Source organism: Ambystoma mexicanum, chromosome 3q (assembly GCF_040938575.1).
Source record: "Ambystoma mexicanum isolate Mex_15411 chromosome 3q, UKY_AmexF1_1, whole genome shotgun sequence".
NCBI lineage: Eukaryota > Metazoa > Chordata > Amphibia > Caudata > Ambystomatidae > Ambystoma > Ambystoma mexicanum.
Window position 1 is genome coordinate 28,316,458 of NC_090926.1, and position 20,330 is coordinate 28,336,787.

The following is a 20,330-nucleotide window of genomic DNA, read 5'->3' on the forward strand; positions in this document are numbered from 1 at the left end:
TACTCTTAATAGAGGTTTTGCCGCTCTTCTCAAGTGTTAGCCCCTGTTAAGGCATGTGGTTGTATTACCCCTCAACAGATAGTGGTAAAAAACTGCCTTAACAGTTTTCCTATTTCCATTTCCCTGTACTTCGACATTAGCAGACAGCCCCTGTGAAAAATGCATTCATGACGCCCATCTAGGTGTTATTGGGTGCGTAGGTCCACCATATTATGCATGGTTTTCTTGATAACATTTGTTTTATTGTGATCTTTGCCTACTTGGTTCTAACCATTATTGCTTTCCTCCTTACTCCAAAAGCTGAGTTCTCCACGTATCTGAATTTCTGCCGCTCACTTCGGTTTGATGACAAGCCAGACTACTCCTATCTGCGGCAGCTCTTCAGGAATCTCTTCCACCGGCAGGGCTTCTCGTACGACTACGTTTTCGACTGGAACATGCTCAAATTTGTGAGTCTTGGGCATACACTTCCTTCTGGTTTTCATAGGTGTAGCAATTTTCCTCCCTTGCCCCCAAACTCTTGGCAGTGCTATTCCTCATTTTAGAATCTCAGACTTCAAGGTTCTCCACAAAGTTGGATAGATCTCTAACAGCACTGTTCAGGTTACATAGATGTGATTTGGCTCATCAGATCCATTCCTCAGTTATCCTTTCTGGGTACCCATGTTAGTTTTTTTTTTTTTGGTTTATTTTATTTAGTTAATTTTTTTAAAAAAGAGAACGTTTTTCCAACTGTTTTTTTACAGGGTGCAGCACGGAACCCTGAAGAGATGGATCGAGAGCGACGGGAGCACGACCGTGAGGAGCGTCTCGGCCAGGTGCGAGGTACTGCAGCACGGGCTTTACCACCTGGCCCACCTGCCGGTGCAACAGCAGCTGCCAATCGTCTACGAAACGGCCCCGAGCCCATGGTCTCCACCCCTGCCTCCAGAATCCAGCAGAGCGGTGAGTAAAGATTGATGTACAGACACCATAACGCAAGCTTCTTTGAGGGGAGATGTACAGGCCATGTCGTATTATAGAAGGCTGAGGCCGGAAGCTAAAAAGTTTTGTTTTTGCCAGATATGACTAGTTACTAAGTTTATTTTGGCTAGAGGGCGCACAGTCTGAGTTTCAATGTCAGCTGATTGCACCAATAATGCATAAAATGTGATCCACAGTTCTTTCGGTTGAAGAGTGCCAATGTGGGCACACTAAAAGAAATTAATGGGCCAGCAGATTTCCAGATGTGTTTCAAATTATGAATTCCATTACTCCTGAATCCTGTTCGCTTTCCTGCATTTGCGTGGAATATTGCATCCCGTGGGGATGGGACCAAAGCATGATCTGGAACAGCATTGACTGGCAAGGAAAATCAGTGTGCCGTACATCCTTTTATTCAATGTTCTGGCCCAAACCGCTAGTCCCTTTATCCTCTCATACGAGTCAAGGACATATCTGGCTGCTGTGCAAATTCATGGCTAAATGATTTGGGATTTGTGTTGATTGTGTTTGTGCCGTAGACCTCAGGGTTCCCGGATTAGCGTGTCCTATAATAGTTTTGCTTAGACGGACCTGCTGCCTTTTGTCTGGCAGCTCTAAATACAGGAAAAGGTCTACAGAAGACCAAAACCACAGTTTAGAACCATTATGCAAACTATTTCATAGGTGAGTAGAATTTGATATCCTCAACAAACAGTTAAAGTGTTCAAAGGTTTTTAACTCAAAAATACATCTGAAATGGTGGGAAAGTGTCCCAAAACCCCCAAATTCCCAATATAATTAAGCATTGCTAACACCTTAAATTGACAGGTAAAGTTATCCAGAACTTGCTGTGAGTTTAAGAAGTTTAGGAAAGTGTCTGTAGAAGTGAACAGGTCAGTCAATAGTTCAACTCCCAGTTATAGATGGTGAAAATGCAGGTAAGTATTGGCAGATTCCTGAGGAGCTGCAGATTAGTAAACCATTTGGCTGGAGAGGATGGAGGATAGCACAAGAAGAGTGCCAGACTGAGGTATAACAAGCAGGGGCCCGGAGGAGGAAGGATGCACAGGTGGCCACAAAGGAAGGATCAGAGGTACGCAGTCATAGTTGCCATTTTGTGGGAAGATTGTCTGCACACAGTGCCCCCGAGTACTGAAGACTGTCCTCTGCGACAAATGTAAGGACTAAAATCCCCAGGGACGTGGCAGAGGCTTCCATAATGTGTGTTTGGGTTATTTTTTTTTTTATTTTTATTTTTTTAATTAAATCTGTCTTGTTTTCAATTCCCGATGCCAAAGTGTTAAGGAGACCTTTCCACATCTCTCTGGTGAGGGGTGTGAAGCTATTTCTGATGCTTGTAAATCTGCTTATAGTCACATGCTCTGCATATAGTCCGACATCTAGTGCTAATCGCAGAGTATTGCATCTTGTCTTTCAAGGATCGAAAGGGGACATCGACATGGGCGTGCTTGTAACACTATCCCTGACGTGTAGTGTACCCAAGATCCTTCATGCGTCGAGGTCCCTCAGATTGTTTTTTTTCTACCCAGCTAGCTGGTCGCATTATGCAGAGCTTGAAAAATTGCTAATACAAATCTTTGTCCACGACCTCCGGCCGTTTAATATTGGTGCCCTTCACCAACGACTACTTTACAACCAACGCCGAAGATGGCAGAAGACAACTCGAGACTTCAACGGCTGGTGCTCCGGTCGACGCTGTCGACCACATGGCCTTGGCCCTCCAGCCAGGCCTACACAGTAGGGAGAGTGGGGTCCGGGCATTTCCTTCTCCCATCTTTTCCCTTCTGGTTTTGCTATCGCTATAAACCTGATCTATGGACAGGACACCATTTTAAATGTTGCCCTTCTTACAAAGGCAAGTATCCCTGGAAAGACACACACCGGAGGTGTAATAAGTGTCTACCTCGAGATCACCACGAGGAATCCTGTCGGCCTTGCAAGCTTTTACGTCCTAAGTCGATAAAGAACAGCGAGTAAAACAGTGGGCGTCCTATGCCATGCAGCTGGCAAAGGGTAGCTCCCCAGCAAGCCCCTAAAGTGATGAGGAAGTGAGCGACAGCCGTGGCTTTGACACGGAGGCCATTGATTAGTCTTCGAAGCAGCCAAGCTCCGAGGTGTCCGTCCCCTGCAGGCAGGCCACCGGTTCTGCTGTGGGGAGTGTACACTCCGGCGACAGGAACGCGCACACTACACACAAATTAAAGCAGCGGACTCGTCGGGACGGCAAAGACGCCAACGGGTAGGCCGATTATCTTCAGAACCCAACAATCCACAGGGTCGGCCGCCCTCCCTGCAACCGTCTAGGCGGCATGTGTCCGGGCACTCAAGTGACAAGGGCGTCAGCACCAAAGTTCATAAGAGCGCCAGGACGCCTCTTAAGAGCGTGCCGGCACATAAGGTTTCGGCAATGTCAAAAACCGCGAGGAAGCCTTCCACATATGCCAGAGAGCCGCAAGAGTCTCGCAAACATCATCTCAGCAGCAAATCGGCCTAAAGACCCGTCAAAGGACATGTCCAGACGTCAAGAAGGTCGGGGAGAATATTCTGAAGGTTCCCAGCCCCTATCTAAGATTGTCAGACAAAACTCGACGACCTTAGAACACAAGTCCCCAAGAAGAGCCCTTCTTCCCCCCAACCCCCCTGCCCTTCTTTCAGACCCCTCTGGGTCATCCTTCTGGACCAGGGACAGGTTAAAGGGGTACATGAATACATTTTCTAAATTTGTGGACTTTTCAGAAAAGTTTATCACCCCTAAAAGGCCTAGAGAGGAAGACCTCCAACCTACTATGACTAAATTTCAAAGGACCTCCAGCCACACTCCTCATGAAGAGGTGTTTGATCTGATGGAACCAGAGGAGATTCCTCAGGACCCTTATGAGCAGGGAGTTGGTCCTTTTGAGGAGCCTATTGACCAGTGCCCAGATTGGGGTGATGAGCAGCCAGTGGACGAAGCACCATGGCTGTCGCCATCCACTACCCCCGACACATTGTGCATAGATCCTTCCACTTCTCCCCCTATAAGACAGGCATCTCCCGTTGATGACCAGATGGCATTCAGTGCTATCCTGAAAAAAGCGGCAGAATACTTTCAGATTGCCACTCAGGAGGCGGTGCAAGACACAGACTTTGTGGTGGATATTTTGAAAGAGAAACCACCTTCAAACCAGGTGATACCTCTGTTGAACTCCATCAAACAGTGTATCACCCCTTCTTTGCTGACTCCATCGCACACAAGGGCAGTGAACCAACAGGTCGAGAAACATTTTTGCCCCTCTCCTACAGACCCACTCTACATCTGGGGACATGCCACTCCTGACTCCATCGCACACAAGGGCAGTGAACCCACAGGTCGAGAAACATTTTTGCCCCTCTCCTCAGGACAGGGGCAGCTGCCTCAAACCAATATCAGCCAAGAGGACAGCGCTTTGGCAAGGGAAGGGGTAGAAGCACCACCCCAAGAGGCTCCCCGGCCTAAAATCAAAAATGACTTACCAATCCGGGCCCCCTCCCATACCTCCCCGGCCGGGGTATGGATAACATCATTCTTCCACGCATGGGAGGGAATTACCACAGACCAGTGGGTGCTCAAGACCGTCACCCACGGTTACTGTATCGAGTTCAGCTGACCACCTCGATACCGGCCACCAACGACCAGGCAAATGTCACCAGAATATCTGAAGATCCTACTACAAGAGGTTGAGATCCTGCAAGAAAAGGGCGCAATCGAAGTCGTCCCCATTCTACAGGTAAACAAGGGTATTTAGTCAGTGTACTTCCTTGTACCCAAAAAAGGATCTCACCATGCACCCTGTGCTAGACTTGAGCCTAGCAAACAAATTTGTCAAACCACAAAGGTTTCGTATGACAACACTGCAAGAGGTAATCCCTCTACTAAAACATGGGGATTACATGGCAACATTGGACATGAAAGATGCATACTTTCATATTTCAATGCTGCCAGCGCACAGAAAATACTGAAGGTTCATGTTGGAGGACAAACACTATCAGTTCAAGGTCCTTCCCTTCAGCATTGCCTCAGCCCCAATGGTATTTACAAAGGTACTGGCGGTAGTAGAAGCTCACCTGCGCAGGCAGTCCACCCCAGTCTTTCCTTACCTCGACCACTAGCTAATAACACAGGATTCGCACAGAACGTGCCTATCAAACACCCAAAAGACAGTAGATGTACTCTTCAGTCTGGGATTCTCAATAAACGGGAAGAAGTCTAGTCTAGACCCCAGCCAAGTAAAACTATTTCTGGGAGCTCTAATTCGGACAGAAGACGGCCTCGTCTTCCCCCGCCAACGAGAGGGTTCTAAACATGCTGTTCCAGATCCCTCACTATGTAGCCAGTCGCGAGGTGTCTGTACGCACGCCAATGCGACTGTTTGGGATGGCTTTCTGCATTTCTCCAGCATAGGGTCTGGCAAGGGTTCACATGCTCATGAATATTCCCAGTCGTCGGGCTGGGAATCCTCAGTAAAAGAAAAAACAGTTTGTTTTGTTTCTAAACTGTCTTTCTCCTATAAACCAATCACTGAGCGCTGGGTCATACCCCCCCAGCCAATGACTGTCCTCTACCGAAGCCCCTCCTCTGGCAGCCATCTTCAGATTTGGTAGCACATAAAGTGGCCGTAGGATCAAGAGAAGAGCCGCACGAGCAGGCAGGAGGGTTTGCATGTGAATCCATGCCAGACCCATGCTGGAGAACAACAGTTACAGGTAAGTAACTTGTTCCTTACTTAGTCCCATACGCACGTTTGCGCATGCGCCCAATGCAAGAGTGGCTCAACAGTCAATGGTGTCAGGCCAGCGGACAATGGAACGATCTATTGGTTGTCTCGGCAGCCCTCGTTCTCTCACTATGGATGCATCTCTCAATGGGTGAGGGGCTCACCACCTTCATCTCATGGCACACAGTGTTTGGTCCCCAGCAGTACCATCCAAACACATACATCTCTTAGAATTGTTGGCAGTGTTCAAAGTCCTAAAAGCTTTTCAAACACAACACCACTGCCATGTATTCCCTGAACAAACATGGGTGCACACGCCCTCCAGGGCTATCCAAACTGTCCCAGAACATTTGGAAGTGGGCTCTCAAACACAGGATGTTCCTCCTGTCTCAACACGTTCCAGGGGAACTCCATCTTCTGGCAGACGTGCTCAGCAGAGACTTCCCTCTACCCACAGAGTACGAATAACAGCTGCACGAAGACATCGTCTCCAACGTCTTCGCAGAATGGGGCTTCCTAGAGACTGACTTGTTAGCATCTCTGGAGAATGCACAATGGAGATTACACCTCCAGGTATCCCCAGAACCACTCCAAGGTAATGCTTTTGCTCTTATTTCCCTACTCAACAAGATAGTCACAATGATTCTGGTCTCCCCTATGTGGGCCCGCCAACACTGGTTCTCTCATCTGATGTCGATGTCAATCTCTCCTCTGATGAAATTACCTTACCTATTCAACATGCTTTCACAAGACAAGGGGGAGACACTCCATCCTTGCCCGCAAACTCTCAATTTAGCGGCCTGGCTCCTGAGGTCATAGAGTTCAGGCACCTCCAATTTCCTCAGAGATGTATGGATATTCTTAAAGAGACAAGCAAGCCAAACACCAGACATTGCTACTCCAATAAGTGGAAACGCTTTGTCATCTGGTGCCATTCTAAGAGCATCAATCCCATCGACCGCTCTCCTACACGCATTGTGTTATACCTGACTCGTCTACTGGACTCGGGTCTGGTTTTTAATTCACTGAAAGTACACCTGGCTGCACTTTCAGCATACACTAAGTCCCAAAATGGGTCGTGGTGGAAGATCCCAGTGATCAAAGCATTTATGGAAGGGGTTACGACTTAAATCCCCTATTTCAAACCCAGCCCATGGATGGGACATAAATGTGGTATTAAGTAGACTAATGGGATCTACATTCGAACCTATGCATAAGGCTAGCATTAAGGCTCTCACTTACAAGACTGCCTTCCTAGTGGTGGTCACTTCAATTAGAAGAGTTAGTGAATTACAGGCCCTTTCAGTTCAAGACCCATTTTTTACAATTCACAAAGATAGGTGGTTTTGCGCACTCACCTTAGGTTTGCGCCTAAATTCATTTCAAAGTTCCATGTGAACCAATTAATAGAACTGGCCACCTTCTTCCAGAACCCCACTAACATGGCAGAAAAAAACCTGCACACACTTGGTGTGCATAAAGCGGTCATATATTATCTGGAAAAAATTAGACCACTAAGAAATACGAATCAGTTTTTCTTTTCAGTGGCAGCTGGTAGAGAACGAGATCTTGTCTGCCATCTCAAAGTGGATTGTAAACTTCATCACACTCTGGTACACTCTTGCCAAGAGAGATCTGCCCTTCGAGCCTTGAGCACACTCTACGCGGGGCACTGGGGCTTCCATAGCATTTATTGCAAATGTTCCTCTCGAATCCATTTGCAAAGCAGCAACCAGGAGTTCTGTACACACCTTTACAAAACACTACTGCCTAGATACTCACTCTAGGTCTGATTCTCAGGTGGGACAAGCGGTACTAAGACATCTTTTTACTACTGTTCCTTCTCAAACCCCACCTCCAACTCTGGGTCCTGCTCGCTAGTCTATGCACAGCATGTAACTCAAAGTAGATTCACAAGCATCAGAAGACATGCATTACTGACCGTAATAGCATTTCTGATGATTGTATCTGCTTGGATTCACATGCCCCCCACCGTTCCTCCCCGCTCGGAGTAAAAGGAACATAGACATGTTACTACTTTCACTCTAGCTGTACTCTCTCACGTTGGTCGTAAGGCTCCCTGACGGCAGAAAAAACACAACCAGAGGGATCTTGACGCATGAAGGATCTTGGGTACACGTTAAATCACTTTAGGCATAGTGTTACAAGCACGCCCATGTCGACGTCCCCTTTCGATCCTCGCAAGACCAGATGCTTTACTCCGTGATTACCACTAGATGTCGAACTATATGCACAGAATGTGAATACAATCATCAGAAATGCTATTACGGTAAGTAATGCATGTCATATTCTAACAGAAAGAAAGACAAGGGACCAACCAAAATTTTAACCAAACACTTCCGTCAAGGGAGGAGGATTGGGTATACTTGGTCCCAGTAGACGCACTAAGAGAATACACTACACAGATTTACTGAAAATACCATCTGGTGGCTGATCTGGAGCATCACAAGTTGTTTACTACCAAAGTCAAAGGGCATCGACTGTGCATTGTTACACTATCCACTATCCCTGTAGTCTGCACTCTGCACAAGTAGAGGCAACCTCATGTGCTGATATTTGCTCAATCTATAAAGGGAGCACACAAAAATAAAGATTAATGCAAAAACAGGGCAGCAACACCCCAACTAAGTCATGTATTGTCTCCAGCCTTTGGTCAAAATCATGCTTGCAGAAGTCGACCAAAGTCAAATCGTGCCTTTCTTTGGTCTAAGTCTTTCAAAATAAAAGCCTCCTTGTTCTCAGAGCATCCGGTATCCTCTCATGAAGAGAAGTAGGAGGAGAAACGCAACTATTTCTACAGGGTTCTCGGTGCTGCCAACCAAACTAGTTTGTGACCGCAACACTTTAACAAAGACTACTGGTTTTTTTAAAGGCCAGAGAGAAAAGGGTGTGGAAATGCCACCTTCCCTCACCTATTCCATGTACAAATCCAAAAAAGAAGCCAAAACGTAGATTTCATCCACCACGATAATTTTTTCCAATAGCTTTTTATTCAGGTTTTATAATTCAACGATACAACGTGAAAAAAAACATAGTGAAACAGGAAAAAAAGCAAGTAAGAACTTCCCACCCCCTTCCCACCCTCTTCCCACCCTCCCTTTGGTCCGGAGCAGACCCTAGATTTTTATTTTATTTTTATTTATTTTTTTCGTGGCAGTTCCTTGGGTCGTGCCCTCTGCGTGCCTCCCCTCTGTCCTGTGCTGCGAGGCCGACACCAGCTGTCATATGTCTTCCTCATCCTGATCGGGGATTATCCCCAGAAGGGTCATGGCCTTCGGGCACCATTTTCATCGCGCGGCCTCCTTTAGGTAGTTCAGCAGTGATGACCATTCTGTATTAAACTTTAAGTGGTCTCCTTGTAATGAGTAGGTCAGCCATTCCATTGCTAAGAGCGATCATATTTTTGTGATCCATTCGTGGTCTGCGGGAGGCTGCACCGATTTCCATTTGCGCGCAAGTACTAGGGCCGCCGCCATCATCCTGATGATGTAGAGCTTCCGGTGAGGTTTATTGATTTCTTTGAGTGCCCCATTCAGTCCTATCATGGCTAGGCCCCAGTTCCCCTAAATTTTTAGCCCCAGGACTTGTTTGATGGCCAAATGGACCGTTTCTCAAAATTCTGATATTTTCGGGCATGACCACCATTTGTGTCTCCATGTGCCCGTCTGTCCACATTTCCTTCAGCATACCTGCGAAACTCTTAGGTAGAGCTTGTGGAGTCTGACCGGGGTGAGGTGCCATTGTATTAACAGTTTCCTCCATATTTCCTGGATTTGGATTGATCTTGTGAGTTTTGTTATTTGGTTCCAAAGTTTCACCCATGCATCGGAGTCTATTGTGGTACTCGTGTCGGAGCCGATGATTCTTTTTTTTTAAACCTATTTTTATTGTTTTCACATACAAACAGCTAGCAATTTGTCTGAATAACAACCCTCAAATCCCCCTCCTCTCCCTCCCGCCCCCCCTCCGGAAGAACTGTTCTATATTGCTTTGTGCCTCCGGATATTCTATGATCTGAAAATGTCTGTTATTCTGATATTGTGGGGGCACCATTGTACCATATAGTCTGATTGTAGATATTCCAGAACCCCTCCCCATTCCTTCATGAAGGATTCGCTCGAGCCCTGTAAGATATGTGTTATCTTTTCTATGGTCATAGGAGAACAGACCAGACCTTCTGTAACCATTCGTAAAGTAGTGGTGGGTCTCGCTTTTTTCAGTTTTGGGCAATAGTCGCCCAAGCCGCTATGACCAGGCCCATGAAACTTCTCCATTGTGTCTTTGTGTACTTCTTGGCTTGTTGGTCTTTCATTCCGCACAGCCATACTTTCTTGCCCAAATGTTCCACCTCTGGGAGCATCCTATTCATCTCGGCCTTCACTTCAAACCAAAATCCTTTAACCCCTTGGCAGTCCCACCAGATGTGCCACCACGTGCCCGCCTCTGAGCATCCCCTGCAGCAGCGTTTAGATGATTCCCGGTACATAGTGCTGAGCCTTTCGGGCGTGTAGTGCCATTGGGTAACAATTTTTATCCACATTTCCCTGGTTTCCGCTGCCCTGGTCATTTTTGGTATGTTTGTCCACAGCTCCACCCACTGCTGTTTTGAAATCTCTTCCCCGAATGTTCTCTCCCATCTGCTCATGTATGCCCATTTGACTTCTTCATCCGACGTGTTGATAAAGCTATAGAAAGAGGAGATTAATTTTTTGGTTCCGGAGTTAGTTAGAAGGTATCTTTCAAACGGTGTTAGGTCTCTTGTTGCCGCTCTCGTGACCTCTGGTGTCATCAGCCAATGCTTGAGCTGCTCATATTTGTACCTGTCAGCTTCTGCAAGGTTCAGCCACATTTTGCACTCTTCGAATGATCTTATTTCTTTGTCATGGAACATGTCCCCTATTTTCCTACACCCTGCATCTTCCCACTTCTCGTAGGCCCCCGGCTCCATTCCTGGTGGGAACTGAGGGTTCCCGCGAATTGGTGTGAAGGGAGCTATCACTGTGGTCATGACTCCCTTCCGGGTTTGTTCATCCCAAGCTTCCATTGTGGATTTCATGACCTCGCTGATGCAGAGATTTGGATGCCTGTGTTTTGGTTTCCACAGAACGTCCTCTAGCGGAGTTCTAGCGACCGCCCTTTCTTGTGTCACCCACATCGTTTGTTGGTCATCCCCCAGCCATTCCTTGAGTACCCATAACTGTGCTGCTCGATAATATTTTCTGAAGTGTGGGAGGGACATTCCCCCTACTCCAATAGGTGCCGTGAGGACGGCCCTGGCTACCCTTGGGGGTTTCCTCTTTCAACTACTATAGGTCGAGATAGCTTTAGACAATGCCTTAAAGAATGAATTAGGAATTGATATAGGGAGAGCATGGAAGTAGTACAGTACCCGGGGGAGACTAGTAATTTTAACCGATTGGCTTCTACCCCACCATGAGACCGTTAACGGGCACCATTGTTCTAAATCCCTCCTCACTTGCTCTAGGAGCGGAGGATAGTTACCCCTATATAACAAATCCACCCTGTGAGTGAGAGTTACCCCCCAGATACTTGATACCCTCATCTGCAATTTTTGAGCCCAGAGCGGTTGCCTCCTTTTCCAATACTTCTCTCTCCCCTGCTAGCTGCAGTATCTCCGATTTCTTTTTGTTTATCTTAGGGCCAGAGATTGCCCCAAAAACCTCCAGTTTATTTATAATTTGTGGAAGGGTCCTCCCCGGGTCTTCCAGGGCCAGCAACATGTCGTCTGCGTAGGCTATTACCTTGTGCTGTCTACCAGCCATCTCACTCCCCCTTATTTGTGAAGATTCCCTGATTTTAATCAGTAGTGGCTCAAGAAAAATGGCATACAGGAGGGGGGAAAGGGGCCTCACTGTTTGGTTCCCCTAGTTATCCTTACCCTGTCCTTGACCTCTCCATTAATTGCAATTCTTAGTGATGGTGGAATGGTAGTTGGCTAACCATATTAATGTAGTGATCTCCGAATCCCATGTGCCTCAGAGTTTTAAAGAGTATCGACCATTCGACCCGGTCAAATGCCTTTTCGGCGTCTAACGAAAGCAGGATTTCTGGTGTATTTGTAATGCCTATCTTTTCCACTAGATGTATTAGTCTTCTTAGATTGTCATGCATTTGCCTGCCCGGGATAAAACCAGATTGGTTAGTGTTTGTTAGGGTAGGTAATAGCGGGGATAGCCTAGTGGCCAGTATCTTAGTATAGATTTTTGAGTCCAAGTTAATCAAGGCTATAGGGCGATATGAGCCAGGGAGGGATAGATCTTTGCCAGATTTATGGAACACCAGTACCTTCGCCTCGTTCATGGACAGAGTAACATTTCCGCTTTCTTTGAAGGTGTAGTCAGTACTGGGGTGAGTATGCCAGCATATTTTTTATAAAAGGGGGCAGTGAAGCCATCTGGGCCGGGTGCTTTGTTTGGGAGTCCTGCTATTGCCCTTTCCACCTCCTCTTCACTTATCGGGGAGTCCAATGCCTGCTTGTCTTCCTCTGAGATTTTTGGGATGGGGAGGGATTGTAAGAACCTGTTTTGATCGCCGTCATCCGGGTCCTCCGTAGTGTACAACTTTTGGTAGAATGCCCTAAAGGTCTCCTCTATGTCCTTGGTACGCGATTGCGTTTCTCCTTGTGCATTCTGGATGTTTATGATGGTCCTTGATTTTATTTTTGCACAGAGTTGTCTTGCTAGGAGACCATCCGCTTCATTGGCTTTGATGTAATATCGTTGTTTGAGATAAAGGAGGGATTTCTCTGCCTTTTTGTTGCGCAGCATTTCCAGTTGCCCATGCAAATGTCTTTGGGCTTTCTTGAGACCTCTGGTAGGATGTGTCATTAATTCCTCTCGAATATCTGCTATTTTCATTTCTAGTTCTCTTTCCTAGCGGTGCCTCTGCTTGTCCTTAGTGGCTTTCAGTGCTATCATATGTCCTCTGATCACCACTTTGAGTGCTTCCCATACTGTTCCCAGGGGGACATCCCCCGTATCGTTTTGTGTAAAGTATTCTACTATTTTCCCCCTTATCGCTTCTCCCGTGACTGGGTCTGTAAGAAGATCTTGTGGCAACCTCCACCGCCAGAGTCCCCCCCCCCCCTTCCCTTGGGTCTGGACTTCCAACCATATCGGGGCGTGATCGGATAGCCCGATAGGGCCTATTTCCATTCCTTGAATTTTGCCCATCAACCCCAGCAAGACCCAGAAGTAGTCAATTCTTGACATTGAGTTGTGCACATGCGAATAGTAAGTGAACCCCCCGTTTAGCCCCTTCAGTTCCCTCCAAACGTCGCATAGTGCCAGCCGGTCCATCTTTTGTCTGAGTTGTTTGGTTGGTGCCCCATGTTGGTGGGGATCCACCTGAGCTCCTATCCAGTTGAGGTTGCCAGGCTAAATTTAGATCTCCCCCCTAGTATTACATCTCCTTTTGCAAAGCCTTCCAACTCCCCCATCGTATCCCGCAAAAAGCCATCTTGGCCTGAGTTGGGTGCATACATTGCGGCCAGGGTTAGGCGACTGCCATCTAGCATGAAGTTGGCAAACGCAAACCTCCCTTCTCTATCCGTTTCCTTATCTGAGTGTTCCGTCCGCTCCCCCTTTTATTGCAATCGGCACACCCACCCTCTTATCCATGGCATTTGATTGTGCCCATATCCTGTATCCTCTATAGACCTTCTGTTTATCCTGGGCTCTTATGTGTGTTTCTTGGAGCAGCATGATGTCCACCTTCTCCCCCCTGAGCATGGTCTCTAACTTTTTCCTCTTCACTGGAGAATTCAGGCCCCTCACGTTGTATAACATTTTTTAGTTTCCCCATTTCATTATCTCAGATTGGGTGCCCTTAGTTCCCGAGTGTAGTAAGCCCTATTTCCTTCCGGAGTCCCCTACCATTCTGTTTCTTTTTTTGCCGTACCTCTTCCCATCCTCTCGGCCTCTTGTGCATTTCCCCCCTCGCCTTGTCTCCCCTGCTTTCTGCCCCCTCTACTTGCAGGTCCATAATGTGGAGCCCTTCTTCATAGGTTGTTACTCTTCTTTGGTTCTCCTCCCATTCGAAGAGCACCCAAATGTAAACGTCTATTTGTACCTAATTTCCCTCGCCGTCAGCTCCTTTACCAATGGGGCTATCACTCTCCTTTTTAGTAGAGTGACAGAGGCCAGGTGCTGATATAGCTGGATATCTACCCCATTCATCCTTATGTGGTCCATCTGCCTCGCTCTCCTTAGGATTTGTGCTTTTTGCGGGTATGATGAGAGGGCTACCAGCACATCTCTAGGCCTTTCCCCTTGGGCACTCGTTCTTTTTGGGCCCACTATGTGCACTCTGTCAATCCCAATGGAGTCCCCATCTTGCGCCTCTATAATGTCTGTAAACTCTTCCTGGACCGCGTTTTTGAGATCTTTGTCCAAAACCGACTCTGGCATGTTCTTAATCCTCACATTGGATCTCCAGGTTGTGGGTCAGTCGCACCAGGTGCTCCTGCGTCTCACTATTTTGCATTGCTTCTTCTGCATTTTGAACAATTCTCTCAAACGTGTCAGTTCTTTCTTCAAATTTAGCCACATCTAACTTCAATTCTTGGACAGCCTGTTTCATGTCATTCTTCATCATGGTAAATTGTTCTTGCACCGTAGACATAAATTTGTCTTGCAGCTCCACAAACCATACATGCATGTCCTCCATTGAGGGAGGGAGGTTGCATGTGTTGGGGGGGGAATGTCGTCTGCTGTGGGGTCTTCCAGTGGCTTTCCCCTGACATTTCCTTGGGCTTCAGATGACCACATTTGAATCGAGCTTGCATCTTGTTAAGCAGTTTGTGGGTTTAGATGGGATGAGGCCCGTTTCCGCTTTCCCTTGACATCACCGCTCTGTTGGTTGTGGCCCCCTTCTGCAGTTGGGCGACTGAATAGACGTCTCTGTGATGCCCTCTGGTTCTTATCTACACTGCTCTCCTCCTACTGTGGTGGGGAGGATATCTCCTCTCCTACCCCTCGGGACAGGGGGCTGTGGTTCAGGAAGGGCGGGTCCTTCGCCGCTTTTCCAGGTGTCCTCCTTTTTACTGCTTGATGTTTGCCTCTGCCTAACTCCACTGATTGTGGTCTCGCTGATTAATTTGGAGGGGGGGGGGGACTCTCCCCTATTATGATTGCAGGCTTTATGGTAATATGCATGTGGGGGGGCATCCCCCGTCTGTAATCCCCTTCGTGCTGCGGGGAGTCGCTCACCTTATGCGCCCACCGCCGGCGCCAGTCTCTGAAGTGCCCCGCTGCCCGGGCCCGCAGCGCAACGATTCCCGCCTGCGAGGCCTGAGGCGCCCAGGCTCTGTCCCGCGGGCGTCAGAGCGGCCGCAGGATCTCCACAACACGGATGGAGAGCGAGCCGCGCCCCGCCAGCTGGCTCCAATCCCCGCGCTCCACTCCCCGGGGTCTCACTGCTGCGGACCCATCCGCCGCCCGCCGTCACTTCTCTCGGTAGCGCTGCACTGCTGCGGCCCACGGAGGAGGAGGGGTGCCCCTGTCACGGCGCTGTTCTTCGCCTCTTCCTCGTCCGCTCCGCAGGCCTTTTCCCTTCCTCTGCAGCGCCAGGAGACTCAGCTGGTTGTTGGGAGGGGAATCCTGAGGGATCGATCGGGATATCTGCTTATTGAAGCACTTTTGTTAGCGGCCCGGCCGGAGCGATATTCAAGCGCGTCTTCCTGCGCCGGCGGCCATCTTGGGATCCCCCCACCACGATTATTTGAAAGACCAAGATGAGGAAAGGGGGGGATTAAGCACCCCTTGATGGGGACCTTGGGGAAACCAGTGGATTTCTCCATTCATCTGCCAGAACCCCTTTTGACTAATTTGCTTACAGAGGACCACTTTGCCTACACAACTGCTGAAAAGAGCTGAATGTACGTTTGGCAAACAATTGAGTTTATCGAGAACTCTTTCGAAAGGGGGTCTCATTAGATCCAGTTAATGCATGCTGTAAAGAAACCCATCACACCATCCCTGTTAAAACCATCTTTAGCTAGGGCTGTATATGTGCAAATTGGGGCAAAATATATTCCTTCTGCCTCAGACCCTGTTTACATCCAAGGCCATCCTATGCCAGATTCTCTGGCTGTGGCAACAGCCATTAAGATGGGGTGCAGTTCACCTATGGTTCAGAGCAGCATCCTGAAAGGCAGAGGACACCTTTGTTTTTGCATAGAAAATTGTAACTTCAGCTATCTACACTGGGTTTCTAATTCCACTGCCTTAATGGCCATGTAAACAAGGCAATGTGGGACCATTTCAATGGCCTATTCCTACGTCCCGTCCCCTTTCCTCAATACTGTATGGGTGTTCCTCGCTAGGGACCGGAGACAGAACTTTTTCCCCAGAAAAAACCTTCTTGCCCTTTAAATTTAGAGGCGCAGCCCTGGAAGCATTAACTAATCCTGACTCCGCCGCCACTCCCCAGTCCCCTTTTCCACGTTGACAGGAACAGACAGTTTTCAACAGCGCTCCTGGGTTTGGCTTCGGCCTTGTAATTCCAGGCGCTGTTCCCCGAATACTGTCTTCTGTCTTTTGTTTTTTGGTCTTAATCAGGTACTCGGTCCTCTGGCGCCACGCTCCTCCCTGGCGCATGTCACTGTCAGCAGGCTTCAGCAGGTGTCCAGCCTGCAAAGGACGCTTTCCTACGTCGGACCCTCCGCTACCTTGGCCCGATCACGGCTGGGAGGGTTGTACCACGTGCGAGGCTTCACACCGCGCACTCTGAAGAACAGGTTAGCTCGCTGGAGGGAGCTCTTCGAAAGGTCGCCTCCAGAGGACTTGAAGGAGATATAAGTCAAGGCCAAAGGTAGGGCTGCTTTTTTCCATCGCACCCCACAAGGGCGACTCCTTCCCAAGGAAACGTCAGAGCAGGAGGGACTGCTCAGGTTCTTGCACCAGCACAGGTACTGAGGTTGATTCAGCTACCAGCCAAGAGGGTCGTTGGATCCTTCCGGGGACAGTGCTGAGGGACCTCAAGGTTCTTTTACCGCGTGTCCACCCGAGGGGCTACACCCTTGTACCGGACAGATGTCTGAGGGGGTACCTATACACAGCACTACCGGCAACTCAGCCGAGGGCAATATGCCTACCAGGACCTGTCCTGAGGTGCAGGGTAGGCGTCTAGCTCCACCGCCAAGAGTCCTCAAAGAGGCCGGCCCCAGCGAGGCAAGCACCACTACGGTGGCATGCAGCCCAACAAAATGGCTGCCGCGCCAGACAAGATGGCCGCTCATCCGATACCGCTCCCTGGTGCAGAGCAGGTGGGAGAATGAGTTTCAAGGTGGGACTGGTCTCAACCAGGTACGTGGCCTACAGCTTATCCTTCTGCGTCGCAGGGCAGATTAACCCCACAATCAGCAAGGCAGAGTATGCACAGGCCCCAGCAGTCGCACACTACTCCATCAATATCACCTACCACCCCACCAGCCTGCAAGGACAAGTTTTTGGAAAAATTCCTCACGCTCATGAAGTCTCCTCAGAAGGGGTCCATCCTCCAGGATGTTCTCAGGAACATGCTCCCACCGCCAGTGATGGTCATTCCTCCTATGGCTCCAGCGCCTCAGGGCCCGCGCATCCCCTGCTGCCCATGCCGGGCCCTTCGATTCTGGCTTCCCTGCCTCCCATAGTTCAGGCAGTACCACACCAGCCACCAGCTCTGGTTCCCACGCCGCAGCCTTCTGGCGGGAAATAGCCGACTTCCTTCCAGAACGTCCGATGCAGAGCCAGGCACGTTTCAAGGTGGGGCTGGCAGTAGCTAAAATGGTGGCCCAGGACAACATGGAGTCCACTGTGGCGCACATTGACACCTCAGGCCGTGCCATCTGCATCGCCACGGACATAAGGAGGATGGCCTGGCTACAGGCTACCAAGTTTAACCCGGACGTCCAGGAACGTATATTGGACCTTCCCTTTCGAGGGTGGTAGCCTCTTTCATTCGACCAGATAAGAACCGCTCCCAAACTGCAAAGTCTTATCTATCATCACAAAGGCCACACCCAAGGCCTACACGCAGTCGCATCAACGCGCTGAAAAGGGGCGGGCCTTTGGTGGGTTCAGTGGCTTCCAGGAACAGAGGTCGAGGCAGCCTGACAGTTCTCAGAGTCAGCACCGGTGCAAACAGAAGAGGGGGGTGCAAGGGCTTCTTTCAGTCCCCCTCCTCTGCCCCAGCCTCAGAGGGAAAGAAGGCATGACGCTCCCCTTCGGATCCACGTGTCTCTGGTGAGGGGCAGGCTTGCCCTTCAAGCACAGTCTTGGAATCAGAGGTTCACGGACCTCCTTGTCCGTAGTGTCCACAGGGTATAGTGTATCGATTCCTCCCTCTCCTCTCTCCTCCCCTCCACTCCCACAGATTGGGACGACAATTCTGTTAACGGAAATTTGTTTGCTCGTCGAGAGCCAGACAGTGAAAGATGTCCCAGCCTCCCAGCAAGGCTTTGGCTTCTACTCCAGGATTTTCGCCATACAAAGGAAGAACCAGGCTGGCCTGAGAGTTGTGTTGCACTTTTCCACCCGAACCACTCCCTCCCTCTTCAAAAATTCAAGATGGTTTTGCCAGTGCTGATTGCGGAGACACTCTGCAGGGGAGACTGGATGTGCTCCCTGGATCTGTAGGACGCTTATCTACACGTCCCAATCTGGTAGCCTCCTCGGTCCTTTCTACGGTTCAGGATCATGGACTTCCACTTCCAATACAAGGTTCTACCCTTCGGCCTCAACTCGGCCCCCAGGGTCTTTACCAGGGTTATGAATGCAGTGGCAGCCCATCTCAGGGCCCAAGGTCACCATATCTACCCGTATCTGGACAACTGGTATGTCAGAGCGACATCCCCGGAGGCGATCTCCACACTTTCTCCACCCTTATGAACACACTCCACGAACTGGGATTTTCTATCAATCTCAAGAGGTCCCTGCTGCAGCCTACGCAGAGCCTGACTTTTCTGGGCCTCATTTGGGACACAAGCTCCGAGAGAGTTTTCTCCTCGAGGACAAGATCGTGGCCATCAAGAGGGCCACAGGTCATTTTATCAGCAGAGTAGTGACCTCAGCCTGGTGGTACCAGTATCTCTTGGGTATCATGGCGGCTTTCCTACTGGCAGTACCTCACACCAGGCTCAAGATGAGGAGATATTAGCTGCACTTCGCAGCCTCATGGAATCGGGAGCGGGGTTCCCAAACGGAGTTTTAACCATTCTTCCTTTTCTCGACAAGGACCTTGTCTGGTGGTACAAGGACTGCATCCTGCGGACAGGCAGGCCCTTACGGCAAGCAGCACCCCAAGTCACCGTCACCACGGATTACTCCCTGGAAGGATGGGACGCTACCCTATACAACCACAGCGTCCATGGAGTCTGGGCCCTCCAGGAGCAGGAGGCCCATATCAATTGGCTGGAGCTGAAAGTGATCAGGCTCGCTCTCAAAGCTTTTCTGCCTCTCTCGGGGGCAAGGCAAAACTCATTCAAATGGACAATGCCACCAGCATGTATTACATCAACAAGCAGGGTGACACCAGGGTCAGCATGTGGGAGTGGGCCCTGGAGAACAACTTCCACTTGAGTGCAATCCACCTCCCAGGGGAGTCCAACCTGGAGGCGGACAGGCTCAGCCGATTGGGAGCAGACAATTACGAATGGCAATTGAACGATCAGGCCCTGCGGGGGATTTTCAGCAGATGGGGGCATCCTCAGGTGGATCTGTTTGCTACCTGGTACAACAGAAAGTGCCCTCAGATCGCGTCCTGCAGGGGCAGGGTCCCGGCTCTCTGTGCGACGCCTTCCGTATACTGTGGAAAAGTATGACAGCATATGCATTTCCCCCCACTCCCTTGATTCACAGGGCAATCTGCAAGATTTGAGAATCGTGTCATCTCTGCATCATTCTGATAGCTCCCTGGTGGCCGGCGAGACCATGGTTCTCGGAGCTGCTCAGCCTCTCGGACGAGCCTCCCTTTTACCTGCCATTGGACCCAGCTCAGCAGGGGCAACCACCCCGGCCCCCTAGAAGTTATCCCTCATAGCGTGGTTCCTGAGCAGGTCACATTAAAGCATATGCGGCTGTCTCGGGCTAACCTAGACATCATTCAGCGCACTAGGAGCAATGCTACTAGAACCCAGTACAAGAGCAAATGGACTAGGTTTTGCCACTGGGCGGATTCTAGGGAGAGTGACCCGCTTACTTGCACATTGGACGACGTGCTATCCTTCTCTGCACACCTTGCACACTCGGGAGTGCAAATACACATGTCGTAACTACCTGGCGGCCATAGGAGCCTACCGGAACTCTGAGAAGGACGTTTTCTCTTCCACCAAACAGGTGGTTATGTGACATCTGGCAGGCCTCACCAGGCTCTATCGCCTATCAACCACACCCTGTGTGGGACCTCAATTTAGTGTTGGGCGCCTGGCGCACAAACCTTTCGAACCAAAGGAGTCTGCGCACACCATTAAAACAGCTCTTTTGGTGGGACTTGCATCTGCGCACATGACTAGCGAAATCCAGGCAAGTCAGGCGCTCTATTTGTCACGTTTGCAGTCAAGACCGGGTTATCAGGCTTCCAAGGCCTCTATAG

General features: G+C 49.4%; 1 protein-coding gene across 2 annotated transcripts in view; it reads left to right on the plus strand.

Annotated features, from left to right (window-relative positions):
* Nucleotides 1–20,330, plus strand: part of CSNK1E (casein kinase 1 epsilon) — a 324,271-nt gene that overhangs the window by 231,775 nt on the left and 72,166 nt on the right. For both annotated transcript variants that reach the window (XM_069652976.1, XM_069652977.1), the window contains 2 exons: nt 301–449; nt 747–945. In XM_069652976.1, coding sequence (XP_069509077.1) covers nt 301–449; nt 747–945 — 348 coding nt within the window. The remainder of the gene's footprint in view (nt 1–300; nt 450–746; nt 946–20,330) is intronic.